At 39.6% G+C, this 26,513-nt stretch overlaps 1 protein-coding gene across 4 annotated transcripts in view; it reads right to left on the bottom strand.

Moving 5' to 3' along the window:
* Window positions 1–602: 602 nt before the first annotated feature.
* Window positions 603–26,513, bottom strand: part of LOC124284342 (cys-loop ligand-gated ion channel-like) — an 88,606-nt gene continuing 62,695 nt past the window's right edge. For all 4 annotated transcript variants that reach the window (XM_046720426.1, XM_046720427.1, XM_046720425.1 and 1 more), the window contains 6 exons: window positions 25,495–25,692; window positions 14,317–14,574; window positions 13,004–13,159; window positions 11,592–11,771; window positions 10,509–10,556; window positions 603–3,150 (listed from right to left, as the gene is read on the bottom strand). In XM_046720426.1, the coding sequence (XP_046576382.1) occupies window positions 3,115–3,150; window positions 10,509–10,556; window positions 11,592–11,771; window positions 13,004–13,159; window positions 14,317–14,574; window positions 25,495–25,692 (876 nt within the window). In that variant the 3' untranslated portion in view covers window positions 603–3,114. The remainder of the gene's footprint in view (window positions 3,151–10,508; window positions 10,557–11,591; window positions 11,772–13,003; window positions 13,160–14,316; window positions 14,575–25,494; window positions 25,693–26,513) is intronic.

Genomic DNA, 26,513 nt, shown 5'->3' on the forward strand with positions numbered 1-26,513 from the left:
TGATAAATATTTTCCTATATTGATTTGAACAACATACAATTATCATTGTATACTCATGCCAATAATGGTTGTCACCCCCTTCAATTTTTTTAATTGGAGAGGGGCTGTGGGGTGGGGGTGTGAGGTGTGTGTGGGGTTGGGGTGGGGAGGGGGTGACAACCATTATTGGCATGAGTATATAATTATCTTTGTACAATTATCATTGTATGTTGCAGAGCTCATTGTTCTGTGTTGTCAGCGTTCATATTTTTGAGGACATCGGTTATACGAAGCGTTCCATCAGATATCTACAGCGAACTAAAGGAATTCTTCATAAACAGCACAAGTCCTATCCACGATTGGGTACCGGTACTTAGGAACGTAGATTGTCTTGTTCGGCTTATACTAGGTTTGATTTCGTAACCGATATTATATCCTAAAACTTACATTTCGCTCCTCTAAGAAATTCGTGCCATGAACAATAAATAAATGGTAACTTTTGAATTCAACTTAACGCCAACGGAACAACTGAACGTTTCAGAAACACTGACTGACTTACTGAGTTTGGTTTTACGCCGCTTTTAGCAATATTCCAGCAACATCACGGCGGGGGACACCAGAAATGGGCTTCACACATTGTACCCATGTGGGGAAACGAACCCGGGTCTTTGGCGTGACGAGCGAACGCTTTAACCACTGGGCTACCCCACCACCCCTTGGGTTTAGATAACGAGAAGACACAGAATGTTGAAAAAGAACGTAACGCCTTTGAAGCAATAGAAATAGATCGTGTTATTCATAATCTGTCGGGAAAGAGAAAGTATTCATCCATGCTTGATGAAATGTAACGAAGGGAAAATGGTTATTGGATTGTGATGTACTTGTTACATGCATAAGTGTTTCGGCAAATACAATCTAATTACATTTTGAAAGCTTCTGTACCATTTGGTTGAAATCGAATTATCAAATTTTTTCTTCCCTTTGTTTGCAGTATACTTCGAGACAAGCGGTGTGCCAATGTTAGATGATTCGAAATATAAGGATTCATCCAGTTCTGTACTGTCACAATGTCTCAAGCAAGATCTAAAATAGATGAGGTGCCAACCACCCTCGATTATCCAGTATGTTGGCTGAGAGAGGATGGTTTACTCTATATTAAGAATATATACGCATACAATACAAAGACGACCTAGACTACATATTTGCTTGGGTATACTGCTGAAAGTTAAAACATACTTCTTTCTTCACAAACAAGTTTTTGTGTTGTTTTGTGTGGGGTAAGGTCCACATTTATGATCAACGTTCGTACATTCAGAAACTACACGAATAGTTAAATCGGATTTACGATATTCTTCCACTAAAGATGTATTAATGACGTATTAATTATTTTGAAGGTGATATGACACACACATAAATTGAAGGAGATATCGGTGATGTGATACATAAATACATGAATTCTCATAAACTCGAAATCTTTGCAAATCCAATTAGACGGATTTCAAGAAACGGGGGTACCGATATTTTACATGGAAATTGTAAGACTAGGACAAACATGATCATGTGATGTGCCCCAGGTTTCTATGGCACAATGCATGACTCTAATTTAAACAGGCAGAACATGACAGTAACATACCATATGTAATGCTAACAGAAGGGAATCTATCCATTGTTCTCCATACTTACAGTCTGTGTATTCAGTGAGTCCTGTTCCATCATAATTAATTCCCCTGCACAATGACATTGAATCTATATTATTTTGATGCAACTGACCAGTAAATTATACCGCTATACTATATCGCTTATTCGTCCAACCTTGAAGTGACATCGTCAAAAGCGATATGTCGAGGTAATGTTCGAGTTAACTAGTTTTCACTGAAATCAACAACGATCTATAGAAAATACGCTCAAGACCTGGGCCCAGTTCCACAAAACGATCTTAGTCCTAAGACCCAGTAACTCTAGAAGTCGTAACTCCAATTCCTATACCTAGATTTACGTAAGTCATAGCGCTGAGATGGTTCTTTTCGGAATGGTCCATAGCTTCTTTCTCCGTCTGCCGACAGGTGGCGTGTTGTAAAGATGAAATGTCCGTCATAAAGCTAACGACCTACCTTGTTTGATGAGTTGTTTAGACAAACATCTACACCAAATGCAGCTTTTCCCTATATTAGCACAACTATGCGAGGTAAGAGGTATGAGATATATACATTGGTGCAAATTGTACCATGATAAGTTATTGCTTGTGGTGAATATATATCACAAGTTGTTACACTGTTTGCCAACAGGTGCAAAGTTCTAGGTGCATATATTCAGTAACTCCCTTGAATAGAGTCGGCGTTCGGATAGTATGATACTACACGAGTTGATCTCTCGTGTCATTGTAACAACAAATATCTCCACCAACGTACTGTGCACATCGTAGTAAGGTGAGCTTCAGGAGAGAAGGGATCTCGTGCTCCGGTGAGCACCGGGGGACAGGGCTGTTTTCCAGTTACTATAAAGGATGATATTGTCTCTCGGAGAAGAGAGTCCCGTGGCCCTTACTTTCCCAACACGGAATAGGGGTTGGCTTGTGTGCTTGAAGGACGAACCTCTACTAGATAAACATGGTGCTGATGGTCCTACCATGCTGAAGATGGATAGAAGATAGTGGCATCAACGTTCGATGTGGATGCCTAGGAGAGTGTCATCCTCCGGAGCACCTGTGTACGTATGTGTCCTCCAGATGCAGGATATGTCTGGACAACCTCTGACACTGTCAACGATGAATCTGTTTGCCGTGGGAAGTTCATGAAGAATGGTATTCACAGATTTCAGACACGAGTGATTCGTCTGACACGTTGTCCAAATCTTGCGCTTGACTAGGTTGCGGATTTCTGTGAAAGACCGACATCTGCGACGGACATGCCGACTGTTCAATGGCGTTTGATGACCTTGGTCTTCATAATTCGACCTTTGTCTGCAACCTTGACCTCTGACTTGACCTACTGTGACCTCTGCTCAGCAGAAGTAGAGACTTACAGGTCCTGAGAAGGTCAACTGTACCGTTTTTAGAACGCTTCGGGAACGTTTTTCGGTAAGGTCATCTTCAGTTCTTGTTAAGAATTGAGGGACTCGGGTATAGGCCTTTAGATGCTAGTATTTTGCCTTCACTCTATGTTGCCAACCTTCCTGCAAAGAAACGTAAGATCCTTTAAATATGGAACTTTCGGGCACATGGAAACCCTTTAAAACAGATGCAAATTGAGAATGGTCGAGTAAAAGATGAAGACTTGTATCATACTAATGTGTGTCTTTACGTTGTCAAAGTAATATTCTAAGGTGGTGCAACAAAGCATATATGTGTTTTGACTTCTGTATGTTGGGTATAGAGGCATATATATCAGTAGCAAAGTAAGCCCGGAAACAAAGGATTGGGTCCGTTGTAATGTCTATGTTGGTTGTGATGGGTGCTCACAAGAGTTGGGAACATGCCTATTTTCACGTTCTACTGAAACAGTCTTGGAAGTGTCTTTGAAAATTTGAAGTATCTGATTCTGTGTGTAGCCAGTGACTAGGATAACTAATCTTCGAACCATATTGTACTCAATGTTAGATGAGAAAGAGGTATTTGTCGAAATGTGCGTATTTCATAATTGACAGGATCACCAGGCCTTTTACTTCTAAAGTTCAGACATGGAAAGGCGACTGTCCCTGTATCCGGAGGTCCTTGATATTCAAGGAACAGATGTTTTACAGGATTTAACCAAATACCATAATTTTAAGTGTATTTTATTTATTAACTCAAACGAAGCAGAGAAACATTAAAATCCTGCAATGAACATTTTCGTTGGTCGACACTAACACCAGTGTCTTTGCAACATGTGCGATGTCTAATGTAGGATGTGATGAGCCAGACCATTGCACACTTCTTGAGGATTGTGTGACAGATACAACCACTACCATTGAAATGATTTGAATGATCATGTATGAACATAAGCTCTAAATATGTGCATACATAAACATGATACATCTCTTCTACCACAATAAACAATCACTATCAGCTAGTTTGCTGTTAGGCCACAACAAATCCAGTATTTGGTCGTAGGATACAAGTCGGAGGTTTTTATTTATAACAAATGACATTCTGAATACAACACTAAAAGGTTAAACATCAAAATGTTTTTTGACATTCGCAAGAATCGCAGAAAACGTGACTAAACTACTCGTAAATCATAACTAGTCAGACATGAGGTATCAATGGCTTATCTTTATATACTCCCCATCAAAAGTTTAGACTCACTAGTGTAAATGTAGCCACTTACTTCAGTCAACTGTTCTGAACTAGATTAAAAAAATAATCCATACAGTTTAAAGATACTGTTTATACATGAGCTGATGCATTGTAAAACAAATTCGCGACGTTGAAAAGTTTATTGTCATGTGTTCATTAAATGATGAAACTCGGTGAAAAAGGGCAATTTGTTATCAAAACTTTACACCAAAACGCAGCTGTTCACATGCACGATATTTGCACAATGCTTTTCAGTAATTTGATGCATGATCCTCGTGCAATTAATCTGCATAAGGTTTCCAGATGTTTCCCCAAGTTAGTGGAAAAATTCATCTTGGTTGTAACCATATGTACATACATATCTTATAGTGATTGATTTAAGCGAGTCTAAACTTTTGATGGGTAGTATATTCTCATAAACTTGGCAAAGATCCTTCAAGGGAGGTAACATTTACGTTATATCCTAAACACCTACGTGAATAATTGTTCGACTATATGACAGTGACCTGCAAGTAATCGTGTCACGACCAGAAAACCGTGTGATTGATATCACGATCATCGATCAGACGCTGGGGTACGATGACTCGCTGACTCGTGTTCAAGCCTGACGACCAGATCCATTACGTCGTCTCTTACATTAAGCATAGGTTTCTTGGAACCAGTTATACGGCGGAATCAGCCTGAGTTCAAAAGAACATTCCAACTCCGACGAACAAATATTAATTTGTTATTTCCTTATCAGCTAATTGTGTGACGTTTCGCTTCACGGGTGTAATTACAACTCATTAATGCCACGCGCGATTGTTCTGACATTTTGTACGAAACTAACGTCACAATAAATGAGAAAATTACAAGACAACATCGTAACATTAATGGGGCTTATTGCATTTGAGCACGCTGTGACTGGCTAATGATATCTCTGTAATTAAATCATATGTGTAGTCAAGCCAGAATTCTTTTCATCATATTTGGTAGACATTACAACCTTCCCATTGTTCCCCCTGTTTAGTTCCGAACTGACTGGGATAAACGCATTCTTTAAATGATTTCTTATATATGATAATAAACAGACCCAATCCATGCTTGTCGTAAGAGGCGACTAACGGGATCGGGTGGTCAGGCTCGCATTACAAATGTTCATGATGTTGATCACTGGGTTGTCTGGTCCAAACTCGATTATTTACAACAAACAAAACAAAATGATAAACAGGCCAACGACACAAACAGACACAGTTTCCTATTGGCCAGTTTTAGAGCATTATTAAGTTTTATACAGAAGAAATTTGTAGATTTAAGTGTTTACTGCGACAGAAATGATTTGAATTGGGCCTTATTAAATGTTTATCAGCAGTGAAGTTTTGAAGGTTTTAATAAAATCCTTGCTTCCTTTTGGCTAAGACTGAAGCCAGTGGGTTTGTTGATGACGTCAGTGACGAGAATGGTGAGTTATATGACAGACAGATTGTGCATCGAATGACCAATGGATTGTGCATGATCTAAGGGACGGCTGTGACCGAGGATTATGCGTTATATAACAGTTTGATTGTGCGTGGTCTGACTGAAGGATAGTGCGTGGTCTGACTGACCAATGGGTTGTGCATGATCTAAGGGAGGGCTGTGACCGAGGATTATGCGTTATATATAACAGTTTGATTGTGCGTGGTCTGACTGAAGGATTGTGCGTGGTCTGACTGACCAATGGATTGTGCATGATCTAAGGGAGGGTTGTGACCGAGGATTATGCGTTATATAACAGTTTGATTGTGCGTGGTCTGACTGACCAATGGATTGTGCATGATCTAAGGGAGGGTTGTGACCGAGGATTATGCGTTATATAACAGTTTGATTGTGCGTGGTCTGACTGAAGGATTGTGCGTGGTCTGACTGACCAATGGATTGTGCATGATCTAAGGGAGGGCTGTGACCGAGGATTATGCGTTATATAACAGTTTGATTGTGCGTGGTCTGACTGAAGGATTGTGCGTGGTCTGACTGATCAATGGATTGTGCATGAAGGGATTGTGCGTGGCTGTGACTGACCAATGGTTGTGCATGATCTAAGGGAGGGCTGTGACCGAGGATTATGCGTTATATAACAGTTTGATTGTGCGTGGTCTGACTGAAGGATAGTGCGTGGTCTGACTGACCAATGGATTGTGCATGATCTAAAGGAGGGTTGTGACCGAGGATTATGCGTTATATAACAGTTTGATTGTGCGTGGTCTGACGTGAAGGATTGTGCGTGGTCTGACTGAAGTATTGTGCGTGGTCTGACTGAAGATTGTGCGTGGTCTGACTAAAGGATTGTGGGAGGTCTGACCGAGGATTTGTGCTTTGTCTGACAGAAGGGCTGTCCGAAGGATGTGGATTATTGTCCGTTGCCTGACCAAAAGTTGTATTTTAATAAAGGTTTTGTGCATCTGAAAGATGGATTGTGAGTTATCAAGAAGAGGGATTGGCTTGCATAGGGATAGTGCGTTTTCTGACTTCGGATCATCGTGGTCTGACTTTGGGATTGAGTTTGTCCAGTGTCTGCCGGGTCGTGCCTGTCATGCCATGTTGCAGTTGGTTGTGTTGAGGGAGGGTGACAGTGTCTAGATACTTTATCAGTGCTTTTTCAGATTGTTTTAACGTTATGCCTTCAGGGGCACATTAAATAAGCACGCCCTCGAACAAAAAGAAGGAAAAAAGATAAAATATTATTAATCTAACGTGCTGTACGTGCTATGTCGTGAGCAAGAGATGCTTTGCTCTGAGCATCAGATGTTATTTTATACACACACGATTATTTTGTGCATAATTAAATTAATGAATAACAGACGCAAGAATCAGTATTTTCGTGAGCTCGCTCTCATTTTTCTTGTTGAGGAGTATGGCAGATACCAACGTGTTCAGGCAAACAAAGGATTACTTTTGTCATACGTAGTTTATGAGTGAGTGAGTTTGGTATTGCATTATATTATTTTGTTATATCAGTCCGTGTCTTAAATGTTATCACTTTGGTGCAATCAACGGTAGGCCAGTATCCGTTATCGGTACGAATCTGGGAATCGAACCCATGTTCAGCGGATCACACAAAACCCCCCACACAATTTACCCATTGTTATAATGAGTTAGTGAGTGAGTTGGGTTTGACACCAGCAATATCACTTTGGGAGACATCGGAAATAAACGTTACACCATGTTCCCCTGTGGGCAATCGATCTTCGCCTGACGAGCAAACGCTTTAACCAATAAGCTACCTGTCACCCTAATTTTCTTTGAATAAAAAGACCACGAGTTTCAAATGCAAAGAGTGTGCCAATAGAATAAGTTCGTGCGTACAATTTAAATAACAAAGAGTTCACATAACATAATACGTCGTATTCACTAGAAAAGAAAACAAATTGTTTGCACAAAAAGAGTGTTTGCTCGTATCCATTGTGATAATGAATTCCAGAATAAAACAGCAAAAAACAGAACGTCAGCTGAATGGATTATGACTCGAATAAACCGACAGGATTAGTCATACACGCACTCGCAAATCTCTTGAAACGTGAAAAAACATATTAGTAAAGCATTCAAACACAAGCGAAACTACGTAATTAGGCAAAAAACATACAAATTTAGATGGGCTAATAATAATATAAATAATCATCACGCATCGTTTGTTTTCGTGATCATAATGATTAAGAGGATTAAACGATTAAAACAACAATGTTAAAAAACACAACACTCTGCACAACTCGGCAATTTCCGTTGAAAATGTAATCGCTGATTCAAACAGACGAAAATAAACGAAAGCATGGGAAAAAGCAATAGCGAAAAGGTACGACTACCATTCACAGAACCCCATATATTTGTACAGGGGTGTTAGTAAACGGTTTTAAGTAAGAGAGTCTATTCAGGCGGCTGATAAGGATTTACACAGGGTCACTACTCGACTAAATCACTGAAGCATAAGCTGGGGTTCGAATCTTTAAACATAAGACTGACCCATTTTCCGTGTTTCGCAGATTTCTGTGGGATTCCCTCACTTACGGAGACTTATGGAGTATCTACAAGGAAAATAAGCATTATCCACGTGACTTGAATTCCCTTTTACTCTTCATTGTTATCTCCCCTAAGTCATGACGTCACAGGGGATATATCGGATGCTTAATAGTGTTAGTGTGCAGTTAGTAATCAATATATGTGAAGGTAATCAAAGGTAAGTCAGTTAACAACAATAATGGATATAAATAGAACATGTATTGAATAACCTTAATATCAGTATGTAATTTTATATAATATTTAATAGAGTCATATTGTGTATATTTCCTAATAATAAATACATTTGAAATATGAAATGCACAGGAGACAGTAACTTAACTACATGTTCGTCGGAATCCCAAATAATAAACTAAAATGAAAAAGATCAATTATTCTTTTTCAAAATGCAATTTAAATCGATAGTGGCAGAATTAATTTTACACTCAAACGCAACGACCGTTGATAACGTTTTAAGCCTCACTAAGACGAAAATGTAATAAAGTGATCTGTTGTAACTTGATCACTGCACGTTTCAAAAAGGCCCATTTTGCAAAGGCCAAAGGCCCTTGTTGAATACTGCTTTATTAGAGCGAAGCACTATGTTTAATTGACACACGTTATTTTTGATATACCTCTATGGTTTCCACAACAGGAAAACTCAATATTACAAAATTCATTCAATGTGAGGCTCAAATTTAGTACCTATGACCAAAATGTTATCTGATATGGCTTACAAAATAAACTGAAATTAATAATGCTTGATGCTTGATACATGTTAAGCGAAACACGGCCTGTGGTGAAGATACAAATTCAGATAAAAGTTACAAAACATATTTAAATATTCCAAAACGTAGATAACACGTTTGAGACTCCGACGAAGCAGTAATGAACTTCAAGTGACCTTTACTGTATACATAGATAATAGAATCGTAAAGAACATAATTATTGAAATCATAACTAAACGTTCAAAGAAACTGATATGTTATTATGTATTCAAAGGTATGGATAGATAAAGAAAGACATAGATAGATTGTGCATTGTCGTGGAAAAATCGGGTGTGTTTTAAAGACATGCTTAAATGTAAGGAGTTCGTTTCGAACATTAAATGCAGAATCACGATCCATTGATGCAGCTCCATTATATATGGTAATCATGATAGCTACGCAGAGGCGGTTGGTAATAAGATGAATTTTATAGGTGATGCATTATTGTAATTTATTAGAATGACAATGAACAGCGAAAAGTGTGTATAAATAATTAAACTAGTCTACACGTACATATGTCGTACTCGAGTTTCATCTCAGCTAGGTCATACACCCTTGTTATACTTAAATATAAACTTAACAGGGTATTTCACTTCATGCCTAACAGTTCAAACCGATATTGGATGACTTAAAAACCTTTGGTTTGACTTGGTTACGAAACTGTCTGCACGTTCGAAAACAAAACTGTTCCAGCACCCTGGCTGCCGTTGTACAATACAACCTTAGCGCTAAGACTACCTTAAGTCTATGTTAAGGTATGGGAGTTACGGTCACCTCAGCGCTAAGATCGCTTTGAGCAACGGTACCCTGAAACACAAAGCGTGCCCAAGGTGCGAGATCAGTTCCATTGGAAGCGGTCGTAAAATATTCAGCTTAAGAAGGAGGAGAAGAAAGCTGACTGGTGATGTAAACACAACCTCTTCACTAGGTACTATACACCCAGCCCAATAAAATGTTCAATATAATGTTGCTTTCTAAGCAGACCAGCAATTCACGCCTAGCCAGATATGCACTAAAACGAACATATGGAACGTAATGATGTTCATGTGCAGAGGTGATTGAAACGACTGATATCATAAACAAGCACAATAAAGATAACATAAAATCAAGAGTGCAGTCAACTATACTAGCTGCGGTGTACGAAGATAATATATTCAAGTGAAGCATGACATGGTATGATAATGTTTGCGTGACTTTGGTTTATCGCGCTTTACAGCATTACAGTTATACCGCGGCGTTTCAACCATGAAAACCGTGTGAAAACCATGGCAACATTGCTCGTAGAATTGTACCACTATGGTGGAATCCAAACTTACTGGATTCGAACCCCGACTCAGGATCCGGGATGATAAGAAAACGAATTATATAAAGAAAATACAACCATGCTATAAATATGTGTTCTATAATATGCCACTTAGATTCTTATATAATTTTGGTAAGTGTGAAATGGAATCAGAAAGGTGTGGACGTGACATACATACTTTATACTCCCTATCCTTCTGGGCCATTATTCGTCGTTTCTTGTAAGGCTGGAACAGAATGAGAGACAATCTCTAATAACTATGACTTGTTAATGGATGCTACACCTCTGTTTCTGCTGTAGGCTTATAGGTGCGCCGAAATGGGGTAAACGTAGCGTTCAAGATAATTTCACTAGCGACGTGCGTGCACGTATTTGTGCACTTTTCTCGGTTTTACAGTGCTACCCCACTGAGATTTGCCGCTGTTTAACGCGGATACCTTGAAACACATAGTACTAAACCCGCGCCGACCAGTCCTTGTTCTATTCCCTAAATGCCGAGCGCAAGGCAGGGTGACAAGAAGCACCATCTTTTAACACAGAATAGGATCCACTGATATTATGCTCTATCCAAAGGACATTATTGGTTTATTATTTAAGCACGTAGGGCAGGTTTGGTCATGAGGTCTGGAACTAAAAGGAGTTCACATTCTCTAATAGCTACGAAGGACTGATCTATATACAAATACACCGCGAAGCCTGTTGTGTAATGCCACAACTATTAGTGACAGCATACGGTTAACAACTTCTTTTAGTTTCGATACGTTTCGATACAGAATACCTGCTTGACAACGGTACAACAATCTGTATCGGAACGTATAAAAACATTCCTGTTTGACAACTGTACAAGAATCTGTATCGAAACGTCGCACTCACGAAAAAAGACGTTTTTATCCATAAAGTTTGTTCAATATAGCAAAGCAACGTTTCGCGCCTTAAGGATACATAACACACAACATAGCTACCCAAACCTCAATGATAAGTCGTTATTTGTGACATGGATTTATACTAATCGTGGATATTACAGTTAAGGTTTCAATCTTGAAATTCTAAATACAAAATGTGTATGTATTTTAACAATATTTCAGCCATAACAGCTGAAAAACCCATATATTTAAAACCCAAGTAATGTATTATGACACGAGTGCGGATATGGTGCTGACAGACCAATAGTTATAATTGTCGAACCCGGCTCCTGACATGGTCAGGGGACAGAACTCGGCAAATCGTTCTTTACTGTAGTAATGTGTCTAGTTTTACTTACTACTACATATATCGCCAGCATGAAGCCGGCATTGTAGAGGATGTAGAGGGCCACCAGTACAGACAGTACGATCACCTCCACCTTGTCGGCGTGCTCACGGTCCTTCAACAACGTCGTCACGATACCGTGCCATGCACACACCGTCGACAGCATTACCATTGACGTTAGTAAATATTTATCCTGAAAACATACAATTGTCAACAACATATGGACATTTGGAATGCGTTGCTAAAATACCAGCTTTTCAGTGCGATACGTATCATTTGAAAATAAAGCACGTTGTTAAGCTCGTTGGTAACATAAGTGACTATTTATCCTGAAAATGTGCCATTGTTAAAAGAGTTATCTAGAGTGCATCAACTTTTCCTCTCGTGTACAGTAAAATCCCGTCTGGCTGAAGGACTGAGTACTGTCGAACATATTAAACGAAATACCCATCGTTCAAGACAAACGGAGTTTATGATATTATATTCGTCAAGTAGTGTAGGAAGTAGGCCAATTCCATATTACCACGGGTACAGCATGAGAGAAACTTATGTACAATTCACAATATGAATGCCATTTAGACGGATTGTCTTGTAATTAAAGGTGACGTAGTGTTGTTCAACAGTATTCGCACATGTGAAGACATCTAAGAATTAAAATTGCAATGCCGATAAGAATACTGACTGGACCATCATCTAACAAAGACTTTACTGTATTGTAATGAAAGTACTTTGAGATTTTGGAGTTGGTTACCCCGCTGTTATACACCTGTCTGGACACCCGTTAAAACTGTGGCAACTACAAACTCCTGTAAAGAGAGGTTGGATTTGCCCGCTGTACATATGGTTAGGCCATATTGGATGTACACTGGTGTCACGTACCACATATGTAAGATAGAATATCCGCGGTAGACTCTGGTTGACCACTGCCCTGAATGTACATTGATGTCACGTACCATACATGTAAGATAGGATATCCGCGGGAGACTCTGGTTGACGAATGTACACTGATGTCACGTACCACGTAATATGTAAGATAGGATATCCGCGGCAGACTTTGGTTGACGACTGCCCTGAATGTACCCTGATGTCATGTACCACGTAATATGTAAGATAGGATATCCGCGGTAGACTCTGGTTGACGACTGACTTGAATGTACACTGATATCACGTATCATATATGTAAGATAGGATATCCGCGGCAGACTCTGGTTGAAGACTGGTTGAAGACTGGTTGAGTTGAGTTGGGCTTTACGCCACATCGGCATTATTCCAGGCATATAGTGACGAGAATCAAGTCTGCATTCATGAAAATTGAGTACGATTGACTTGAATGTACACTGATGTCACGTACCATATATGTAAGATAGGATATCCGCGGTAGACTCTGGTTGACGATTGACTTGAATGTGCACTGATGTCACCTACCATATATGTAAGATAGGATATCCGCGGTAGACTCTGATTGACGACTGACTTGAACGCGACGGCGGTGAGGACAAGCGTGAAGGACAGCTGAAGCCGGTTCTGGGGTAGATCCTTCTCAACACTAAATGTGGCGAATGCCAGACTGCAGATGAGAAACTGAAAGAAATGCAAACACATGAGGCGGAACTAGGAATGACGATCGATTGTAACACCAACTTGAATATTGTGTGGGAGGAAACGCCGAGTCAAAGATGGTTACCACTTTGGTGAAAAGTGAGCTGGCAAACCAAGTCGCGTAATGGCGGCGAATCTGGGTCTCGAACCCACGATCATAGGGTCCTGGCGGGCCCAAGGGACACAACTATGCAAGGCGAATTGTTGTGCCTCCTGAAATGCGTGTCCCTTGCGGAAATGTTACAGAAAAACAGTGCTTATGATGATTGTTTCACACTGAATAAGAAAGTTGTTCGTCTGCAGTGAAATCTATTGAACTCGATAGCTAAGGGACCATTGGAATTTGTCGTAATGTGACGTAGAAAGTTACATTGTCTTTCATGAAACTAAGAAGAAGACCTCAGTGTCACACGTTAATAATCTGTGGACACATGATATTTGATATTTGACACACATAACATCAAACAAATAAATCAGTCTCAAGACAATGGATCTTTACAAACCTATATTAGATTGTTGAGCTGTTAGGAATCTATTAATATTTCAAAATGAATAATATTACAATCACTTTTTGTGTTTTAACAGTGAGTGTGGGTGAGTGAGTTTAGTTTTACGCCGCACTCAGCAATATTCAAGCTATATAGCGGCGGTCTGTACATAATGGAGTCTGAACCAGATAATCCAGTGATCAACAACATGAGCATCGATCTGCGCAATCTGGATACGATGACATGTGTCAACCAGGTCAGCAAGCCTGACAATCCGATCCCGTTAGTCGCCTCTTACGACAAGCATGGGTTACTGAAGACCAATTCTAACCCGGATCTTCACGGGTCTGTGTTTTAACAAGTTGCATACATACATGTCCTAGTTATTGAACAAAACGTTTACGTTACACAATCTGACGGGATGACTGAATACAGTGGTTGATAGTGAGAGCAACAGTACACGATGTCGTTGAAGCAGAACACCAAGCATGACCACATAATCCATTTGGTCGACTCTTAAGACCAGCATAGGTTCTCTAACCCGGATTCCCCACGGGAGCAAAGAAATGACAAGATATCGCGACTCAAAGAAATGACAAGATATCGCGACTCTAATACTCCATCGAAGCATATACGACACAACAACCTTACCGTCACCATGAATATATTCCATACAAAGTAACCGGGTCGTCTTGCTGCTCGGCACTTGACGGAAACTGCCGATCTCTTTACACTATTGTCCGCTTGGTCAATGACTATGGCTTTCTTCTCACACTCCGTGTGCACATATAGATGCCACTCTTGCTCGTCCACGAAGCTTTGTCTGTTCACCATATGTCTGTTCTCAGAGTCTTCAACAATCTCCACCTCGTATGAGGGAAACTCGGATGCCACAGTAACAGTCAAGTCCTTCGGAAAAAAAGAAAACAAAACGTGTTTCAGTTGTTCAGGTCACTCACCAGGGACATTTTCACCGGCAGAAATATTCTGAAAATACAATGCCTGTTGCACTTTGGACACTGACTGACTGACTGACTGACTGAGTTTAGTTTTACGCCGCTTTTAGCAATATTCCAGCAATATCACGGCGGGGACACCAGAAATGGGCTTAACACATTGTGCCCATGTGGGGAATCGAACCCGGGCCTTCGGCGTGACGAGCCAAAGCTTTGACCACTAGGCTACCCCACTGCCACTTTGGACACACGATGTCACATTTAGTAACTGTGAACCACACACAGACAGATCCCTTTTCATTATCATAAGAACTATGTCAAATTGTACGATTGTGACTATATCATAAGCATACATGTATGTTTATAAATAACTATAAAACACGGATGACACCAGGTGTTCGCTAAAATGCGTTTCTATAGCACCAGTTACAGACGCATGCGAAGGCAAGTCACTTCACCCAACACAATACGAGATTACATCATGGCACCAGCAGAATTAAAGTATTGCATCGGGTATAACTTTTGTCACTGATGCGTAACATTTGGACATGGATCAACATGCTTACAAATTGTTTTGAAGGCTTAACCGAGGCCTTGAACGTTGTAAAATTGAAATATATGTGTAGAAAGAGCATTCTCGATTGGGGAGCAGGACAATTGCCACCCGGACAATTGCTACGCGCACATTGCCACCTGACAAATACCACCGGGACAATTGTCCAGGTGGCAGTTGTCTTAGACCCCTCGTTTGTACCTCAAAAGTTGTGAAACGTAGATACTAGAGGCCGGTGCTGCTGGAATATTGCTCGACAAAAAGGAAAAGTTGAACTCATCCCTGTTGTTATCGAAGACTCTCGAGGAGAGTTTTTGTCACTGTTAGTCTATGCATAGATTTAAATATGAAACAGATGAGGATGTTTCACTGGTCTCTTTCTGTACTTATTGTTCAGTGGCAAGTGTCATACCAGTTGGTGCATTTCCACAAAAACGAAACGTTTAATAGTATACATTTAAGCTTATACAAACAGGCTAAGAAGGAATATATAATATTGAACCTATCTACACTTATTGAAAAAGAAAGCATAAGTTTGAAAATTGGATTTGATTCATATGGAGTGAGGGAGTGAGTTTAGTTTTACGCCGCTTTTAGCAATATCAAGGCGGGGGACACCAGGAATGTACCATGTGGGAAATGGAACCCGGGTCTTCGGCGTGTCGAGCGAACGCTTTAACCACAAGGCTACCCCATCGCCCCTGGGACACTATGAACGTAAGGAACACATGACACCTACTGTACGTATTATACCCGTATCAAATACATAGTTACAGTCGTATAACCATGTCTGTTTATTCAGTCGCCATCAAATAAGGATGTGGACTTTCTTTTTCTTCAGTGTAGTAATGTGGCTTCCACAACATAGAAATGCACTGACGACCCGTGTTCATACATCAACGTTTATTTATATTTATTTTGTTAGGGACAGTTATGTATAACGTTTCTCTTCATCAGCTGTTCAACTATGTAGCTCAGTAAAGAACCCCGACCATTGTTTATTGTTTAACTAAGTAGATCACTGATGCACACGGGTCATTGTTCACGACCTTGTAATATGGGTTAGATTGTAATCGATGGAATGCAAGTAGATGTTGTTTTTGTGCGAAAATAACTGCTGCGTTATCTTAAAAACAACTCCTGCTCGCCAATTTACAAGTAGACACAGTCTTAAAACATACAATCTTTTGCCAATGTTGTTTTTGCCAACAGGTAATGCGAACCCTTGGCGTTCCGGCTTTGCACCAAATAGGATACGAAGGATGGAGACTGTAGTTCCACGTGCCAAAATAATATATCAAAATAGGGACTGTTTCCTTAAATAATATTTCGTTCCAGAATAAACTTTACTAAATAAATATGATATTCGTTTGTTATTAAATTGCCCGGCTTCCCCTTTCACAGTGAAATAAAATTGGCGTCCCCGAAAAATAACAAATCGTGCGGCATAAAACGTTGTGTGTTTGTTGTTTAACGCCGCACTCAGCAATAGTCTTTCTATATGGCGGCCACAAAACATTGATGTTACCTTTATGTGTGTGTCTATTTTATTACTGGACAGTATTCCGAGCAGATAGATTAGTGAAAACAAATGTCAATCATTCAGGACTCCTCTTAGCAATGTGACGTAGCATCAATGCAGTAATGAGAAAGAATAGAAATATTTACTGTTCACTTTCAGCGTGATTCTATTAAGACAGGTAGACATCTGTTCTCCGCCTTTTGGCAATCATCGCCACCATACATCTCACATATCACAACTCTAAGCTTAATCCTGTTTCCAAAATAACGTCGACTGCCTTACACAACAGGAACAGATCATTTGTGCTTCTCCGTGTCTCGTTAGTCTAAGTTTACAACGCAAGAAGTCGTAGTCTTGCTAATAATGTGAAGTAGAACAAATTGACGTTCTTGGAAGGGTTTTAATTTGTTTAATTGTCTTGTAGTTCTTTTGTCAGACACAAACAACACAGAACAGGTGCTGCGTATTTGTTTCTTCAAAAGTAGTTTTCTTGTTTGGTGTTTTCCTCAGCAATATCCCAGCTATATGTCTGTATATAATCGAGTCTGGACCTGACAATCCTGTGATCAACAGCATGAAAATATCTTTGTCAAGTAAATGTTTTACTATTCAAAATTTAAAAAGATTTATTCAATGAAGTATACTTATCATGTATTGTTAATATAAAGAAATTTAGGCGATCATTAGCAAGATTCCGATGTTCATCTCACGATTTGTTGATTGAAAGCGGCAGATATAAAAATGTTATATTAAGAAGGGAGAATATGTAAACTTTGTCGTTTTAAATGAAAATCGAAGATGAATATCACTTTCATCGACCCTCATCTGTCCATCATATAATTCAATACGATGTAAATACATTAAAAGATATTACTATATCCACCTAAGCATCATAAAATTCTCTACCCTTATAAGCAGTCAGGAAAGATCAAATATATTACAAAATCTTGCCTATGTTCATCCACAGTCTTGCAATGTTGTATAGAACAAAAAAGTTTTATCACTGTAATTTGTTTAATTAAATATGTTTTATTTATGTAATTCCCCATTATATATGTATATGTGTTTCTTCAAAAGGCCTGTGGCCTCTTCAATATACGAAATAAAGATTGATTTGATGTTTGATGACAATTTGATGTTTGATGAACATCGATATACTCAGTTGGGATACGATGACATGAGTCAACCAAGTCAGCGAGCCAAGCTATCCGATTCCGCTCGCCTCTTACGACAAGTATGGGTTGCTGAAGACCAATTCCTAACCGGATCTTCACGGGTATCTTCAAAAGTAGTGTGATGAGAAGTTTAATGTTTCACTTTATGATCTTTTAAAGATAACACTTTGAACGCTGCCCGTAGAGAGGGGGAGGGAGGGAGGATATTTCAAAATACTGGAGTTGATGATAAAGGGATACTAAACAATTCATTGATTTCACATAGCACTGTGAATTTTACACTACAGTATCCACAAGACTGCATGACAACAGGGAGGACTTCAGCTTTCCCTGTTGTCCTGCTGTAATCCGATAAAACCTTATGGTAGACATGTGGCGTCCAAATGTGACGCACCAGTTACTATAAGGATGCAACATGCAGTTTTGACTTGTATTGCAAAGTTTAAGAAAACTCTTGACTGATGAAATTCTTGCACATTTTGGGAGTGACGAATGTACATGTACCCGCTGGGCTGGAAATAAATAATAATTTACTTACATTAACTTTTTACTAACACTTAAATAAATTCCATCACTATTTTGCCTTTACGATCAGGGAATAATCGATCATTGAAATTCAATTCTAACGGTTGTCATCAACCCAGTTTAAGATGAAGACATTGTTCAACTCCTGTACCACTATGGACTTCGACGTTTCAGCAAGGTAGGGTAAGGTAAGCTGCTGTCCACGGTACAGGTAGTACAGGACGGACTCCCACCACAAAATTTAATAGAATTTCATTCATTTTTGTTAACATTGTGAGGCAGGAGGCAATTCAGTTTTGATGTACGAACAAATATGTGCATAAATATGAGATTGCCACAAAAGGTAAGAATTTGCAAGGTGCTGTGGTTCAGGTTCTGTGGCAGAGGCGGTCGGTCATGAAAATCTAAAAATGTGCTTATCCTGATCATGGACGGATAAAACGAGCTCGAGGGCACTAATGCTCAAGGTACATGTATCTTCGTATGTGTGTCTTGGAGGTTATCACTCAGTGATGCCATAAAATAGTTCGATGTGACGTCAAGACTCATTTACGTCTTGTCCTATGCAATATCTTGATATTATTTAAGATATTGCCACAAACCTTAAAACTGAGCCTGGTAGGTATAACACTGAAGAAAATCGTCGGCTTTTGGGAATTCGGTAGAGTAAGTGGTGCATATGTATAGTACCCATCAAAGTTTAGACTCACTAGTGTAAATGTAGCCACTTACTTCAGTTCAACTGTTCTAAACTAGATTTGACAAAATATTCCATACTGATTATAGGTACTGTTTACACATGAAGTGATGTATTGTAAAACAAATTCGTAACGTTGAAAAGATTATTGTCATAAGTTCAATAAATGATGAAACTTAAGCCTTGTTTGCATGCACCCCTTGCCCCGGGGTAAAATACCCCATGGGGTATAAATACCCTGAGAGGCAAATTTTGTCGTATAAACAGGTCTAACAGGGGTATTCTGCCCCTAGTCAAGAGGTGGAGCAAATTCAGTTACCCCTGGGTATTCTACCCCTTGGGGGTAAAAGTGTCATGTAAACGGTCTATCAAAGCTAAATCCAACCAAAGGGTACATTTGTAGACCCTTCCACCCTTTCTTATAATGGAATGGTTTTCCAGCAAATCTAGACATGTTAGTGTGTGTATGTTGTTGGTATCCACTACCCACCCTGTCATTAATCTGTAGCTCTACACTGGAAACAACATGCCTCCGATAAACAAGCGTTTACAGTGTGGTTAAGTCTGGACAGATGATGAGACAAAGGGTCTGCTTAGTATCTGCGGAGACATGCCCATCAAGTCCCTTCTGGACAGCCCCTCAAAAGCTGTCACAGCTGTTTATTCAAAGGTGAACAAAGTAATGCATGAACTTGGCTTTAGAAAACGGCTATACAATGCACCAGAACGAACGAAAACGCTTAAAATCATATAGACAGTGTAGGGATTCACTTAAGAGGAGTAAGGTGAGGTGAAATTGGGTTTAACGTCGTGAGTTTACGATACAGGTCTGTTGAGAGTTCATATTTATCATGCAGCGTTTTTAGCGTGGCCTTATGCTGACGGTTGAGCTTTGTAGTCGGATCCCTCTTCATCATTTGGTAGGTTGAGGTGTCATCTAGGAGGTTATCCACCATGGAGTGGAAGTGGTCCTTGTCTAAGACAACAGTGGCTCTGCCCTTGTCGGCTGGGGCGATGACAATATCCAACCTCAGCAAGATCCAAAGCAGCTCCTCGCCCATCTCAACAGCCAACATCCCCGCATCAAATTCACCATTGAAACAGAGCAGAACAACCAACTACCTTTCCTTGATGTCCTTGTGTCCCGCACCTCCTGCAACCAACTCCAGACCTCCGTGTACAGAAAACCAACTCATACGGATCAATACATCCACTACAACTCCAACCACCCACCTAAAGTCAAGACCGGCGTCATCTCAAAATTGACCAGAAGAGCCAAAAACATCTGCTCAACAAACCTACAGGAAGAAATTGAACACCTGAGGAAAGTCTTTGTGGAACGCAACCACTACCCACCTGAAATAGTCAACAGAACCATCGAAGCAACGCTTTCACCTCCTGCCAAAAGATCTAAACCAGAATCAGCCCCCATCAAGATATCCATTCCCTACATTGGTAAACCATCACACCAAATCAGCCGACTCCTGAAACAACAGGCAGGAATAGACACTACCTTCTCAGCGTCCTCCAGCCTCAACAACCTCCTCCATGCCAACGGAAGAAAACAACCCACCGTCAACAACAACAACCCGAAATGTGTTATTTACAAAATAGACTGTGATTGTGGACAATGCTACATAGGTGAAACATCCCGACCCATCAACACCCGAGTCAAAGAACATCGCACCTCTGTTGCTAATTCCGACACCAAATCAGCTATCTCTGACCACATCAAAGCCAACCCCAATCATCAAATAGAGTGGTCCGACATCACCATTCTCGCCAACAACCAAACGGACTTCACTAAACGCAAGCTCACAGAAGCCATTCACATCAAACGCCACAAGCCTACCATCAACCGTGACCAAGGATACTTCATTCCATCTGCTTATGATCCACTCCTCCACCAAGCCCAGTCTATTGTATAAACTTCGCATCCATTGTATAAACATCTCATTGTAACTACATCTCTGGCTTCCATTCACTATCCTTTATGTACTTACTGGCTTCATCAGCTTACTGCTTAGCCAATCATGGCAATTATGTTGTTTCCTTTGTCTATTATGTTGTTTCATTGTTATATACAGTATATATATGCAGCTCCTACACTTCATGTATCACTCTTGCTTGACAACGGTACAAGAATCTGTATCGAAACGTCGCACTCACGAAAATAAAGAAGTTGTTATCCATAAAACTTGTTATATATAGTAGTTTTCTTGTTTTTTTCCTCAGCAATATCCCAGCTATATGTCTGTATATAATCGAGTCTGGACCTGACAATCCTGTGATCAACAGCATGAACATCGATATACTCAGTTGGGATCCGATGACATGAGTCAGCCAAGTCAGCGAGCCAAGCTATCCGATTCCGCTCGCCTCTTACGACAAGTATGGGTTGCTGAAGACCAATTCCTAACCGGATCTTCACGGGTATCTTCAAAAGTAGTGTGATGAGAAGTTTTTCTTTGTAATCTTTCACTTTATGTATCTTTTTAAAGATAACACTTTGAACGCTGCCCGTAGAGGGGAGGGGAGGATATTTCAAAATACTGGAGTTGATGATAAAAGGGATACTAAACAATTCATTGATTTCACATAGCACTGTGAATTTTACACTACAGTATCCACAAGACAGCATGACAACAGGGAGGACTTCAACTTTCCCTGTTGTCCTGCTGTAACCCGACAAAACCTTATGGTAGACATGTGGTGTCCAAATGTGACGCACCAGTTACTAAAAGGATGCAACATGCAGTTTTGACATCAGGGAATAATCGATCATTTAAATTTAATTCTAACGGTTGTCATCGACCCAGTTTAAGATGAAGACATTGTTCAACTCCTGCACCACTATGGGCGTCGACGTTTCAGCAAGGTAGGGTAAGGAAAGCTGCTGTCCACGGTACAGGTAGTACGGGACGGACTCCCACAAAAAAATAATTTAATAGAATTTCATTCATTTTTGTTAAAATTGTGAGGCAGGAGGCAATTCAGTTTTGATGTACGAACAAATATGTGCATAAATATGAGATTGCCACAAAAGGTAAGAATTTGCAAGGTGCTGTGGTTCAGGTTGTGTGGCAGAGGCGGTCGGTCATGAAAATCTAAAACTGTGCTTATCCTGATCATGGACGGATAAAACGAGCTGGAGGGCACTAATGTTCAAGGTACATGTATCTTCGTATGTGTGTCTTGGAGGTTATCACTCAGTGATGCCATAAAATAGTTCGATGTGACGTCAAGACTCATTTACGTCTTGTCCTATAAAACATCTTGATATTATTTAAGATATTGCCACAAACCTTAAAACTGAGCCTGGTAGGTATAACACTGAAGAAAATCGTCGGCTTCGGGAATTCGGTAGAGTAAGTGGTGCATATGTATAGTACCCATCAAAAGTTTCGACTCACTAGTGTAAATGTAGCCACTTACTTCAGTCAACTGTTCTAAACTAGATTTGACAAAATATTCCATACTGTTTATAGGTACTGTTTACACATGAACTGATGTATTGTAAAACAAATTCGTAACGTTGAAAAGATTATTGTCATAAGTTCAATAGTGAAAATTGGCGAATTCTTAACAAAACTTTACACCAAAACGCAGGTGTTCACATGCACGATATTTGCACATGCTTTTCAGCAATTTCATGCATGATCCTCGTGCAATTCATCTGCATAAGGTTTGCACTTGGTTCCCCCAAGTTAGTGGAGAAATGTATCTTCGAGGTAACCACATATATATACATAAGAGAGCTTTAAGTGAGTCTAAACTTTTGATGGGTAGTATATTTGTCCGCAGTACTATCACAACGTAGTTCACTGTGTGGATTGACTGTTTGAGAATATCTCTGTGAACACCAATTTGATCAGCTATTACAGTTTGCATAGTATAAATTTGTCTAGAGATCTCAAATATTAAAAGAAATAGATATTTAATCTAATTACCCGTACAGTGTAGAGGACGGGGTTCAATGAACCAAAGTTTTTTTCTCTGGTTAATTTATTTTCTGTCTTCACAACAGCTATGGGCCATACACAGATAGAAGTATTACCTCTCAAAGGTACACAGTTAATTCGGTTACGTCAGTTTCTCAGTAAGTCGTTAGATATCTAGGAGATTAACATACTGTGTTGGAAAATCAGAGGTATATAACGAAGTTATAACAGCTCTAAACTTGATTTAAAACCGAACGCGTAGTGTGAGGTTTTAAATAGAAAATTTAGAGCTATTATAATTTCGTTATATACCTCTGATTTTCCAACACAGTATGTTTATCTCCATTCTACCATAACCGCGTTATTAAGATTTTTAAAATACATACTGTGTTGGAAAATCAGAGGTATGTTACGTGATTATATATATTTCAATGGCTTAAATTAACCAACCACAATCCAGTATTTACTAAAGTCATAGGAGAATGTCTCATTAACGTACCCAAGCCTCCTACAAGATAACATAGAGTCAAACGGCTAGATGAGGTAACTAGAAGCTCAAAGCACAGGCGAAATGTTGATACATAAATTATTTCCGTGATATGTTTCCAGATTTGCATGTGTTTCTGGGAATCATGTACGAGAATTCCGTCACCAAATACTTAACAACACCTACAGATCTGCATAATGTTCAACGACACTGTAAATAGGAAGGCAATGAAAATTGCCGTGGCACTCATCACTGCATTGAGATAGAAACTTAATGAAGTCGTGCTAGAAAGAAATGATGTTGCCAAACCAGGGTTAGTCTATGCTAGACTTTGAGAGTTAAGACTGTCACTATCCAAAAATAGGTAGCTCTGAGGAATTGAGGATCATTTGCCCCATGGGAATAAATAGTTAATCACAAGCGTTTGGCGGGTAATCTGTAATTCCGACCTTCGGGTAGATAACTGCATGTATTATTCAAAACGTTTTTCATTGGAGACAATGAAGGAAACAGGTATGAAAGCCCACGGAGAAGTTTCACCAAAGACAGCCTTGACACACTATGACGTCTTATGACCTCCAATGGCAAAGCTCTATCGAGATTCGCTGAAAGGTACGAGAAGGTATAACACTTGTTAATTCAATACTCTTATGGGTAATATTTTCGACTGATAAACGGAACACATTTAACAAAAACAGTAAATACTCCGCCAAATGTGCTATATTACCCTGTCTTCAAATCGCATTTAATCATGGTTTTCAATCAACCAGATGACCTCGCCTAACCACACGTATTTCATTCTGGCTTTATATTCTTGTGGGCAGTAGGTTAGTGCAGTAAAGGACCAGATGTTCGACATAATTACCATTCGTCATGATGAAAATGGATTTACCGTTAACACCACAATAAATCCGGTCAGAGGGGATGGGTTTGGGAGGATGAAAGGATGAATGGAGTTATAAAATATTCAGCGTCGGCAAGTGCCGACAAGCTTTGTTTCAGTCAATAGTTACACACGATGTGTACCTTTAATTTGTCTTGACGAATTGCACAAAGATTCGTACTAGAAAAATTGGGTCTTCGTACAGTAGCATTTACAACAGGAACGAAATGTTTGTGTTGAAAGAAATCTACACATCGTGTGACGCCCTAGTTGTTGGTACATCAGAAGTTTTGAGCATACAGAAACCATGTTTTTGAGACATAGTACAACGTTTTATTAATTTGGTATATTAATATCTGTTTTGACATATATACATTTGTGTTTATCAGTTCATGTTTCTTGATTTGGAGGTTTTCTTGCGTGACAGATAATTAGTACGTTCTTTTAAGTAACGAACTGTGAGGTGTATATAGAAACGCTGGGGCGTGGCTTTACTTGGCATCAGATTCTATTTTTAAAATGACACCTAATTTACCTGTACACCAAATGGATAGCTACCAGGTTTATGAAAAGAGAAACTTAATTTACCTGTACATCGAATGACAAGTTTTCAGGTGCTTGAAAATGGACACCTAATTTACCTGTACACCAAATGGATAGCTACCAGGTTTATGAAAAGAGAAACTTAATTTACCTGTACATCGAATGACAAGTTTTCAGGTGCTTGAAAATGGACACCTAATTTACCTGTACACCAAATGGAAAGCTAGAAAATGACCAATTTTATGAAAAGTGTCACCTAACTTACCTGTACATCGAATGGAAGGCTATCAGGTGCTTAAACGGACACCTAATTACCTGTATATCAAATGGAAAGCTTTCAGGTTTATGAAAAGTGGCACCAAATTTACCTGTACATCGAAAGTTATCAGGCGCTTGAAAATGGACAAATAGACTCTATTTTTTTACAAACTGCATCGTGTAGCTGTAATACTGCTGAAACAAATATATACTCAAGATATAGTTACACTTTTACAATCGACTCTGCTTTTAGCAGAGATTTCTTAAGGGTTTTGTTGCTTTTATTCACCTGTACATCAAATGGAAAGTTGTCGAGTTCCAGGTTCTCCATGAACGTCCCCTTGATGATTCTCTTCTCCGACACAAAACATTCCCCCCTGTTGTTGAATGTGAGGCGGTGCCGCAAGATCTCCTTAGGGTCTCCTATCGTGTTTTCGATGTATAGTTTGGGGTTCCAGTACTTCTGAAAATCCTGGATGTCTCCTGCCTGAAACACAGAGTAATCAGAGATATCAGCAAATTATGAACGCATTTTGATTAATAAACTGAAATGTCATCTTGACTGAGTATGGAATGATAGTGACAGATGAAACGTCCTCATTGGGTGAAACCTGGGTTCGACCATACTGTCAGCGGATCCTACCAGAGCTGCCCCGAACAACAGGGCCATGCGTATTCTATTTCAAGTTCTGAATATTAATGGCATCGACAGAAACGTTTTCATATCATTGTAAATCAGGGTTAAAGCGAAAACAACAACACCCACATTATAAACATGTTGCCAATATCATTTGACTATACTAAACTAAAAAATATGATATTCGTTTGTTATCATATTGCCAGGCTCACCTTTCACAGTAAAAAAATCTGGCAACCCCACACAGAACCGAAAAATATCAAATCGACCTTACTCTTTAAGTGTGGGGTAGCCTGGTGGTTAAAGCGTTCGCTCGTTACGCCGAAGACCCGGGTTCGATTCCCCACATGGGTACAATGTGTGAAGCCCATTTCTGATGTCCCCCGCCGTTATATTGCTGGAATGTTGCTAAAAGCGGCGTTAAACCAAACTCACTCACGTTATGTATGTGTCTACTCTATTACAATGCTTCGAGCAATTGGTGAAAACAAATGTTAATTGTTGAGGACTCCCCGAAGCTTCCCATGACAATCGTGCACTAACGATGATATATTTAGTACGATTGTATGATCATTAATAGCGATAATGTTTTAATTTTTTTTTATAAATAAAGACATTGAACATCTCAGGTGGAACATTACTCAGCGAGATATTAGATACTAAAAGTAAGA

The sequence above is a fragment of the Haliotis rubra genome, unplaced genomic scaffold, assembly GCF_003918875.1.
Source record: "Haliotis rubra isolate DU_JTF1 unplaced genomic scaffold, ASM391887v1 Scf334, whole genome shotgun sequence".
In the NCBI taxonomy this organism is placed as follows: domain Eukaryota; kingdom Metazoa; phylum Mollusca; class Gastropoda; order Lepetellida; family Haliotidae; genus Haliotis; species Haliotis rubra.